We start from the raw sequence: 11,074 nt of genomic DNA, 5'->3' as shown, positions 1-11,074 counted from the left end.
TGGAAAAATAAGACATCCCCTGAAAATAAGACCCAGGGCATATTTTGGCATTTCAAAAAATATGAGAGTGCCTTATAATCGGGGAAACAGGGTATGAACAGCAAAAACCTATTTTCAGTATATTCTGGTTTAGGTTAAAGCAGTGGGTGAGCTTTTGGCCTGTAGGTGACCACTGTGAATTAAAGTGCTGCGCATGCATCTCTAGCATCTAGGTCTACCTAGATTTTCCAAGAACAGAGCTGGACTCAACACAAACACAAACAAAGAACAAAAGGAGAAGGGAGCAGGGGAAAGGGTTTTTGACAAAAGAGACTTTGCATATCTCTTCTGCCAAAAACCTCTACCTCTTGGTGACTTTAACTAAAACCACTGAAGACTTACTATGCACCTGACCACTAAATTCTCTACACTGTGTTGCACATTTTATATTTATAATGTGTGTTGCACATTTTATAATCCTGACCCCCATACCCCACATGTCATTTATTACATAATTCTGACCAAAGTGTCTGCTGTCTTAACAGTTTCTTGCTGCCAAGCCATTGACTTGTAGATTTGGAAAGCAAACAGGTTTTGCTACTTAATAATTGTGGGAAGCCTCAAATCCCAGTGATTTGTTTCTCAATTTCCTTTTGCATTCTTCCATTTTTTAAGTCATCATTTAATGAACATAAAATACACATTCATCTAGTCCTAAAACTATAGTATACCTTTTACTTATACTTTAAAAAAGGAAGAAATGCTACATCCAGTTTCAGTACGCTTTAGTCTATTCACGTGGGACCAGTGTCATCAGCATGATGACAAATTTGGAAGTCTGAATGTAGCTAGAAAATGCTGAAAACCTGCAGTGACAGAGATAAAGGATCTGCCAATGGTGATCTTCTTCCAAGAACATTAGTTGTTTGGCTGCCCCTGATTTAAATACTTTTTGAGTCCCTGGGACAAATGTGTAGACTCTAAAGTCAGAATTTCTGATCTATAGACATATTTCCCAGAAATTACTGAAGCTATTGGGTACCCTAAAAGCCGCTAAACATCTAACATTTTCAGAAAAAGTTCATGGCAATTAGCATTTTATCTCAGTACAGGTTTCTTAATATCATACCATTTTATATGTAATGACTCTTTTCCACAGGGTATAGAAAATACAGATGGATTTGACAAATGATACAGGTTTAGAACTAATTCTAACAATTTAAAGAGTGGCCTGCTGTATGCTGTGTAACAATATTTTTTCAATATTTAAGGCCATGTTGTTAAGTAATCAGCAGGAAGATAACAAATTGAGGAAAGGAAACAATTATTTTTCCACTAAATCAACATCCTTATTTTAAATATGCTCTGTATATTTAGTTATTCATTTAATTTAGTGAGTAATGTAATTTAGCAAGATTTGGCAATAACTCTACAGTGAGACCTTTATAGTGTGTCCACATGGACATTAAAATTGAACATCCACTTGCTTTCCAAGTTATCTGACCGTGACTGATAGATATACACATGCATAAATATTCTTACACTTTCATGGTAGAATGGCAATGTTTTTAGACATTACTCTATTATCCTTGGCATGTGTATAGCAGATGTGAGTGACCTTAGAGATGAGTGAACCATGATTCGCTCTTCATGCTTCACACCCCTCTTTTTGCTGAATGACTCAGTAATCCATTTTTTTAATGTATTTTTTTCTTTGTTCAATTTAATCAGTCCATTCAGTCCTGGTAAATTAACCATTCCTATTAATATATAATAAAATAAACTATTTGCTGTTCAGTAACAAAAATCATTAGGGGATCTTATGTCTTTTTGTTAAATTAAAAAAAGGGTAAGTGGAACCTGAAATGGATTTTGACCTACATGTTTAAATGAATGTGTTTATATTTCTATCTACATCCAGTTTCATTTCAGCTTCTGCATTTGACTTGAGAATACACTGCTACCTAGTTCTGACAAGGATTTGAAAACATTAATATGTGTAAAAATATGGAAGAGTGCCTAAAAGAAATATATCCTATTAATTCTGGTAATTTGTTGCTGTCAAGGGGCAGCCAAGGATCTTCTAATACTTGTCATCATCACCTGTAGGCACCATTTACAAACTTATGGGTATTCCCTTATGCTAAGGCTAAATGTCTGTCATTCCAGTTAGAAAGATTCAAGCATTTCTAGATATTAAGGGAGCTTGCCTGCACCCCTACCAGATTCAAAATATAATTGGCCAGAGTCATTTTATTATTAGGCATTTTTATGGGGGGGGGGTTTATTTTAAAAACTAATTTTAAATTATAATTAATTATAACATAAATAATAATAATTTATTTTATAGGCATTTTAAATGTATGTCTGTGTTTTTTTTTTAGTTTTATATTCTAGATATAGAATCTATTCAAATTGCCAAGTTACCAATATATTTCTAAATTTTTGAAAACAGAATAAAGGGTTAAGGTTTTTGGTGGTTTGAGAAGTAACAAGTAACTGGTAACAATAATTGGGATTGACAGATAGCAACAGGGGAATGGAAAGTAAATACAAAAGTTAACAAGCACTGGCTCTTGTTATCACAAGCATTTTGTGACTTACACACTGTGGGACTGGCTTCCTTCCTGAAGAAAGATGAGTACATCAGCACAGAAACTACAAGAAAACTTTGACAGCAAACACAGCTTGTGAATACTGGGAAAACTGTGACCTGATTTGCTCCCTCATTTGGGAAATGGCTATTTAGCGTGCATATTGTAGGTGTTTGTTTAATGATATTCTATAGTGCTGCATATAATATGCTATAGTTGACTTTCTCATTCTGCTGAGAATCTTAAAACATGATTGTGTAACATTTATTTTCTATTTTCTTTTATATATTTATATTTTCATTTATTTTCTATTATATATTTTCTATTTAATATAAAAAAGATGGTGCCTGGACATGAAAGGAAATATGAAGTTACTTTATCCTACATAAAAGTGAATATACTTGAAATATATTGCATAGTACCAGAATTTTGTACCATTGTATTAGAAGATCTACCCCAGGTTTTTCAATAGAATTGCCATTTGAAATATACTACAAAATCTTTATAATGAAGCATACAATGCATAGATATTTAACTTTATCCAGGTATTTATTATACCACTCAGGCTTAAATAACAGAGTGCATGATATGTCAGTAAATCACAAGGAAACAGTGATCACCATATGATGCAATGGTTCATGTAAAATATCAATATATTTCATGGTCAATACAATGCAGAGGTCCTAATGATAATATACTGTCTCTACCATAAAAGGAACAGATACTACAAAGGTTGCTGGCATTCAGGTTTTGGGATCTGCTTTTAGAAGCAAACAACCACTGTAACCATCCAAAGGCTCCTGCATTATGGTCTAAAGAAATGTCAAGCCTTATAAAAGTAAACAAAAATCTTTATGCCAACCTAACTGTGCCAAATCTTGGTCTCACACGCACTCCCCCAGACACTGCAGCTTACAATGGGAGAGGATCAGCAACAGAAACACTGCTATCAATGCAAAATTCAGTGGGCAGCACTAGGTGTTTATTTGCCTACAGGTTACAAATTTATGAATAATTGGTAACACCGCCTGCAACATTTTTCAATGCACGCCAAGCAAACACAGCTTCCATGACTGATAATTAAAGGCTGAATTCGGGAGCAGTGCAGCATAGTTACCACACCATTACAGGGAATTGGACTAGGTGAACTTTGCTGGCAGGACTAACAAGAATTTATGGGACTTTGCAGGAAGACTAAGTTAAAACACAATAATTCCAACTGGAGAGGATAAGGAAAGGTATACTATATCTTTTGTAACATTTTCTTTTTTTTACTATTAGGAGACATAAAAGCAGGAAAATAAACCTGAAGTAGAATTTTATGTGCTAAATAACATTTTTTTTTTTGGGAAGCCACAGTTCTACTTTAATAAAATAATTGTATGTTTTTACTGAAAATAGTTGTTTTTAGGTGGTTACTAAAGATTGGTTACAATACAGGGGCTGCCACCCACCTACAATTTCTTCCCACCCGGCTTAAAAAAATTTCTGGGTTGATCACTGATATATATATATATATATATATATATATATATATATATAAAAATACTAAACATTCTAGAATAACTGTTGGATAACACAATGACTTGTAACACATAGGTAAGCATACGGAAGACATTTCATTCTTTTCATGATCACTATTACTTAAAAGGTCAACTCCATCTGGACCAGTTGACCCTACTGCTGACACTAGTGTTTATTTTACATAAATGAACAGTATCTAGCAGTGATGAGGAATGTGAGAATGGCAGACTACCTATAAACAGAGATTTTTCCTTTTTGGAGTAGGTTTCCAATAACTGCTTTTTGCTAACCAGCAGAAAATGCACAAATATTATATATTTGCAATTGTAAATGTAATTATGTTTGAATTGTTTAATGTGATTTTGTATTAATGAGAAAAAAAAATGATGATTTTAGTTGACTGTTTAAAAAAATATTGTTTTAATTTGTGCCTTATTTAATTCTTAATAGAATAATATAATAAATTTACTAAAGAGTACACCCATGAATCAGAAATCACAGATATTTTTTTAAATAGCAAAACAATTGTTTTACAGTCTAAGTGGAGCAGATTTCTTTATCTGAGCCAGTATATTTCAGTCTGAGCTATGTAAAAATACTTTCTATTCTTTTTTATAAATAATCAGCTGAGATTGGTAAGGAAAACAGGTGAAAGAAGGCTATAGCTCCACTTAAGGTCTACAGGTGGAGCTATAAACAAAATGCCAAATATTAATATGCAATATTTTATAAACTGTAAAACAGAAATAAAGATATAAAAAATACCACTATACAATCATTTTCATACAACTACACCACTACAGTTCAAAACACCAACATTCCAATAATGTAAAAACATTTTGTCCTGGCCATGCCACTAATATTATCATTAAATACTACAATATAATTGATTTCAGTCGTGAGCTTTGTGGGTGGGAGAACAGCAGTTATTACATTGTAGGAAAAATATATTCTTATTTTAATAGCCATATATATCAATCTAGCTGTAAGTCTAAACATATGATACAGTTAAAAACAAAGGCAAACTAATTTAAAAACATATCTACAAAATATCCAATAATTTATTTTGAAGGGCGCGTAAGTGTACAAAAGGATGGCAGTGGAACATGGCTGAAACTATCTAAAAGCACTGTTGGTGGGGAGGTTTATGCCAGGCATACATTATTTAATCTCGCTTTTAGTTTCAGTTGATCTTAGAACTGTAATTACAATAAATTAAAATTGTCATAGTTTGTAAGTATTTAAAGTACCATTAACCTGTTATTATACAGGTTATAATACTAATATATAACTTGCCTTACCATGTATATTATATATTATACCACACTATAAACTTTACCATTAACATAAAATCTTGTTTTGATCACAATACATGGGCTAACCAGCTGACAAAAACAGCTGGCTTGGCCGATCAATTGTTGATAAACATTCTGGCCAAATTTTGATTGTATTTCGATAGTATATGGAATTATTTTAACTATTTTGATTGATTCATCATTTTTATCTAATCAGTTTTACATATCAAATAGTATGACTAGCTATATCCATTAGACATTAACTTACAGCTGTAAGCAGACATACTATCTAGTAATTAAGAACAGAAGTGCCAAATTTTTATTATCTTTTTAAAATGCATTTCATTGGTTCTATATGTTTCCTTATGAAAATCAACTTCATGTAGAGAGAACAATGTGGGTTAGAGAATATCCATATCAAGAGAAACAATCTGTAAATTGTTTATATTCAATCTGAGCAAGAAAAATTATCTGTTAGAGAAAAGCTGCAGCCACAGACTTGTGAAATGTGGTTTAATGCAGACCTTGATGAAAGGTCAAGAAGCTAAAAATCCATCTGCTTTACTTTTTCTTTTACATCTAATTATCTTGCCATAGGTCAAAATGCTGACATAGCCCTTTTAGCTTAAGCCCTTGTTCCGTACTGGGACCAAACATTGTAATATTCTGTTTGGTAACATATATTGTGCTACAATCAAAGCTTTCATGGAACAATACTTCTATTCCCAGGACATTTCTCAAGGAGATGAAAAATAAGGATATGATTATTTTAGAAATTTGGTAACTGAAGAGCTGGAAATGCTCAGCCTAAGGCACATGGTGCCCTGACCTTTGTGAAGCATCAATCAAGTATGTCTTCAAGATAATTCTGCTTGAAGTTGTACAGCACCACCAGGACACCAATGCAATGCAGCTACAACTGGCATGCGATTTTGTAGGACATACATGCTAAGTAATGTGTAAGTGCTATACTTACTGCTATTTATTACTTTTCAGAGACATCACAATACCCCCTTAAATGTTTCAGCTGCATTTATGTGTCTAATCCTTGGACTGATTTGCTTGGTAAAACAACACAATCAAATTATCATGTAATTGTCTGATGTTACTAGCTATTCGCACATATCTGTCACATACCACCCTCTAATGAAACCACTTACCTTGTGACTACAAAGTTATTATATTGCAGTCTGGAAGTGATAAACCATCTTGATTAACACTGAAACAGTGATCAGTATGAATATATTATATGTATTGTGACCGTTTCAGCTGTTTTTTTTTCTTATTGTAATCTGCTGCAGGCTGAGCTGCAGTCTCATCCAGTAAAAACAGCACTGCAACGGCAACCTCAAGGGCAATGTCTGTAGTACACTTTGCACACACCTGGGCACACAGCAGCAGCTTGCCTTACCATGTGGTTTTCCATCACATGTGTGAAAGGGACCTTACATTTAACACAAAGAACCATACATTTAACACAAAAGTTGCAGCAGCAGTGCATAATAACAAATCAAGAACGATTATGAACACAATGGGTCTGATTAATTAAGGCTCCCCAAAATGGAGAAGATGGACGATCGTTGGAGAACCTGGTGATTCAGCAAACCTGAAACTGATCTGATCCAGAACTGAAGACATTTGCCCTTCAATAGCAATTGATTTTTTAAAAATACATTGCAGGATTGCTGGATTACCCAGATTCTCCTATGGTAGTCTATCTTCTCCGGTCTTGGAGAGCTTTAATAAATCAGACCCAATAAGCGATATTATGACAAGAACGTTCATCTACAATTATTTTCTGACTCTTTACAAATCATATCTTATGAAATGTATTGCTGTCTCTTAGAGAAATTCTAAAAATGCAAGAAGATCCTGGCATTTCAGAACAAGAGTTGGACTGGTCTGTATTTTGCAATGTAAAAAGTCTGTTTAAATGGAATTATAGAGTAAAGGTCTTCCAAGAAAAGCTTGTTATAAACTCTGAGTTTTTAATGATGTAGGGGCTGAATGCAGAATGCCATAGAGGGTTCGACGTCTACAAGATGACAAGAAAGCTAACTTTGTGTTTGAATTTAATTTTTATATACTTGTAGAAAATAGTTTAATTCCAAAAAAAAACAATACTAGAAAATCAAATTTAAGTTGAGGTAAGAAAATGCCAAGTGGAATAGACATTTGCTAATGACACGTTTCCTTTAATGTTGACATGAAATATAAACATACTAAACTGATGAAAAGCAAGTTCTTACCAAAACACTACCATCGGGCTTTGGCTGCCTTGCCAGACTAACCCCCATCCACTCATCATCCCTGTCCTCTTTACATGTCTTTCCACATGGAGTCCCCCGACTGTTTCCTGCAAGAAGGAGGGATGAGAGAAATGAATAAACATGTATATGGTACAGCATGGTACAGATACACTAATTACGAGTTCATCTCAAAGGTGACCTTCATGCTCATGATGTGCATTTGAACGAGATTCAAAAGCCTTCCACTTTGAAATACATTGAGATGTACAGCACATCTTGTTCAACAGACTAAGTTTTTTTACAATTAATCTAGGTAATGGACTAAAAGCCTTTAGAAAAATGATGCAGACATTTAAATTAAGCATTAACCACATCAATATCTTACTAGTATGGTTTTGGTACTCATTTTAGGGTGTTTTAAATTTAATTATTTTTTTTCCAAACCATCAAATTCAACTTTTGAATGATGCTTTCAAATTACAATTCAAGAGTTCAAACTTACTTTTGGGTCCGAGATTTAGGAAGTAATAAACGAGGAAACAACTAAACCATTTTCTAATTTTAATACTGAACAATTGGGAACTAAAACATTTTAAATCAAATTTGGCTTTTGTATTATAAAACCTTCACGACAGCATCTTACTGCTTTTCTGAGGCTCTTAGGTGAGCTTCATTGTTTAGGTCCCTGATGGCAGTGGTACATGGCTGAAACTATACAAGTCCTTGCTTTGAACCTTTGTTGTTACAAAAAGATTTAGATTTATACAACAAAGGTTAGCCCTTTTTGGTTGGCAGATATTTCACCACTCCTAATTTCATAGAGATTTCTGCCAGAGAATCAATAGCTTAAAATTCTGCAAGCTGGAGAACTCACCCATCAAAGCCTCTCTGCGGTCTATTTATTCAAGCCCCCGATGGTTTTGAACTGGAGTTCATGCCCCTGCACCTTCCCTACTGGGTTCTACAGGAAGCATTACATGAAGAAAAATATTTTTACAGCGCAGAATGAGTGGCTATAGTTTTTCTCGGAGGCCATACAAAAGACTTGTTTCATGTGGCCTGATAGAACTATGGGAAATGTAAATTATTAATATTATTAAAAAGGATTTATATAGCGCTAACATATTACACAGCACTGTACATTAAATAGGGGTTGCAAATGACAGACAAATACAGACAGTGACAGGAGGAGGAGAGGACCCAGCCCCGAAGACCTTACAGTCTATGATATATATATATATATTTATATATACCCATCTTCTCCTGTCTTTTGAAACCATCACTACTTCCCACCAATACATATCTCCCACCCTAATGTGTGTAAATTCCTACTAGATTGTTAGCTCTTCGGGGCAGGGTCCTCTCCTCCTGTATTACTGTCTGTATTCATCTGTCATTTGCAACCCCTATTTAATGTACAGCGCTGCGCAATGTGTTGGAGCTATATATGTATACATACATATATATGTTTATTAATAATTAATAATAATTATAATAATTATTATATATATGTATGAAACTTGTTTTAGGTAAATGGAATTTTGCATCTATGTCCTGTATTATATTTGTGAGACATTTAACATTTTATTTATGTCTGACATTCATCTATTGTACTTATAGTTGAAAGAAAAAGTCAACCCTCACTCTGTAGGAATTTTTCTGACTGGTTAAGTTCAGATGGGAGCTTTTTTTTACAGCAGAACCACTGAAGTTTACTGCTGTTAGCCAGTCCACCACCACTCCAAATCTCGGTCATCAATGAAAAAAATTGAAGCACTTGAAATACTTTTTCTGCAGGCATATGCATGTGGTGGTGTTGTGATGTGGTTTTTCAGAAGCTTCATGAAATAACTCTGGGTGCTCTGCTTTCAGATATTTGAATGAGACTGATTTAAAACACTTTTACAAGTGAGGGTGCAGGTTGAGCAAATATCCCATGTTACATTGTGGCTAGTGCAAGCCAAAATGCGAAAAAAGGCAACCATAGCTAACTGGAGTAACCTGTTAAAAACACAAATCAATGCTTCCAGTTGCCTAGAAGTTGAATGTAAGTGTAGGGGAGTGGTTAACCATGCACTTGGCATATCAATTGAACTTTATAAAATCTAGCCAGTATTATTAGTCAGTTTATTCAAACTTACCAAACTCTTCTCAAACAAATCTGTAGTAAAAAGTTCCACATTAGGATATTATATAAAAATAAGGTACTTTTGCCAATATGGTACTAGAATATACCACTTTGCCAGAGCCTCATAAATGGTAGTCCAGACCTTCCAAGCCTTTTCCAGTGCGTGGGCGATGTCACTCAATACATGCCAGTTTGCCACTGGTCAGGGCTCTAACAGAGATTTATAAAATTGTACCTTAGCAGTATCGCTACCTACATATTTATAGATATTTAATTAGTTTTAGGAAAAATGCTTGTAGGCATCTCTTGGTGCCCTTATCTCATATATGCTATTGGTTCAGTACCCTAAAACAAGTATCCTTTAAAATAAATGATTGCTTACCTCTTCCTATATCCAGCTCTGTACACTTCTTATCTGGATTGCTGTGAACTCTGCATTTATAGATTGTTCCAGGAGTCCTTATGGATGAGCTAAATTTAGAATCTGCTTTTGGAGCACCGACCAATATCCTACAAAGTAAGAATGCAAGTCATGTTTAATATCAGTTAGTTATAATATATTTTTATAGCTGTTTACTGTTTTATGTTAGGAGGGACAATGCCTCTTTTGGCACTAGAGCATTAAGAACAGTGTACATTAACACCAAGGCTCAGTGGTTGGTAATGTTAATAGTAGGGACCATTACTATTGACTATTAGTCTTTAGGGCTTGGAATGTTCCCTGTTGTGTACTTTGCCACAGAAAATCATATACTCATATAGTACTGATACTTGTTACTTCTGTGGCACTGACACAAAAAGGGAAAGGAAAAAGCCAAGTGACTCTGTTCAAGTTCTTTGTAAGTTAAGTACACTTAATCATGTATCTGTTCACAACTTATATGCTTACTTGCCAAAAGAAATGCAAAACATCAAACACTTTAACAATAATTTTATTGTCCACAAATGTTTTATATGCATACCTGGTGGCAGTCTCTGTCCTTTGCCAAAAAAAGGTGTCTGTTTTTCTCAAATCAGAAAGTTGGTAAGTATGTTTATTGTTAAAAAATGAACTAGCAAAGATTTACGGGAAGATATCCAATTCCTGTATAAAATGCAAAGCCCAGTAGAACTAATTGTATTATGTGCAAAATGGATACCATCAACATGAGGAATGCAAAGGGCTTAACCAGAGAGCCAGGTGGATGAACTGTAATCTCAAATAGTAAATTCAGGAAAATATGTAAAACTGTCTACACAACTCTAATTATATTGCACATAGCCTCTGATTCATCAAGCAGAATCGGATGATCGCTGGCGCATTCG

The 11,074-nt window shown here is 34.2% G+C and overlaps 1 protein-coding gene across 1 annotated transcript in view; it reads right to left on the bottom strand.

The window, feature by feature from the left end:
- The window catches only part of ITGA9 (integrin subunit alpha 9), a 196,102-nt gene that overhangs the window by 156,859 nt on the left and 28,169 nt on the right, over positions 1-11,074 (bottom strand). Inside the window, exons 2-3 of the mRNA XM_072412135.1 lie at positions 10,152-10,279; positions 7,642-7,748 (exon numbers count right to left, since the gene is read on the bottom strand). Of these exons, the coding sequence (XP_072268236.1) occupies positions 7,642-7,748; positions 10,152-10,279 (235 nt within the window). The remainder of the gene's footprint in view (positions 1-7,641; positions 7,749-10,151; positions 10,280-11,074) is intronic.

Source organism: Pyxicephalus adspersus, chromosome 5 (genome assembly GCF_032062135.1).
Source record: "Pyxicephalus adspersus chromosome 5, UCB_Pads_2.0, whole genome shotgun sequence".
NCBI classification, from domain to species: Eukaryota; Metazoa; Chordata; class Amphibia; order Anura; family Pyxicephalidae; genus Pyxicephalus; species Pyxicephalus adspersus.
This window is presented reverse-complemented; position numbering and strand designations above follow the sequence as displayed.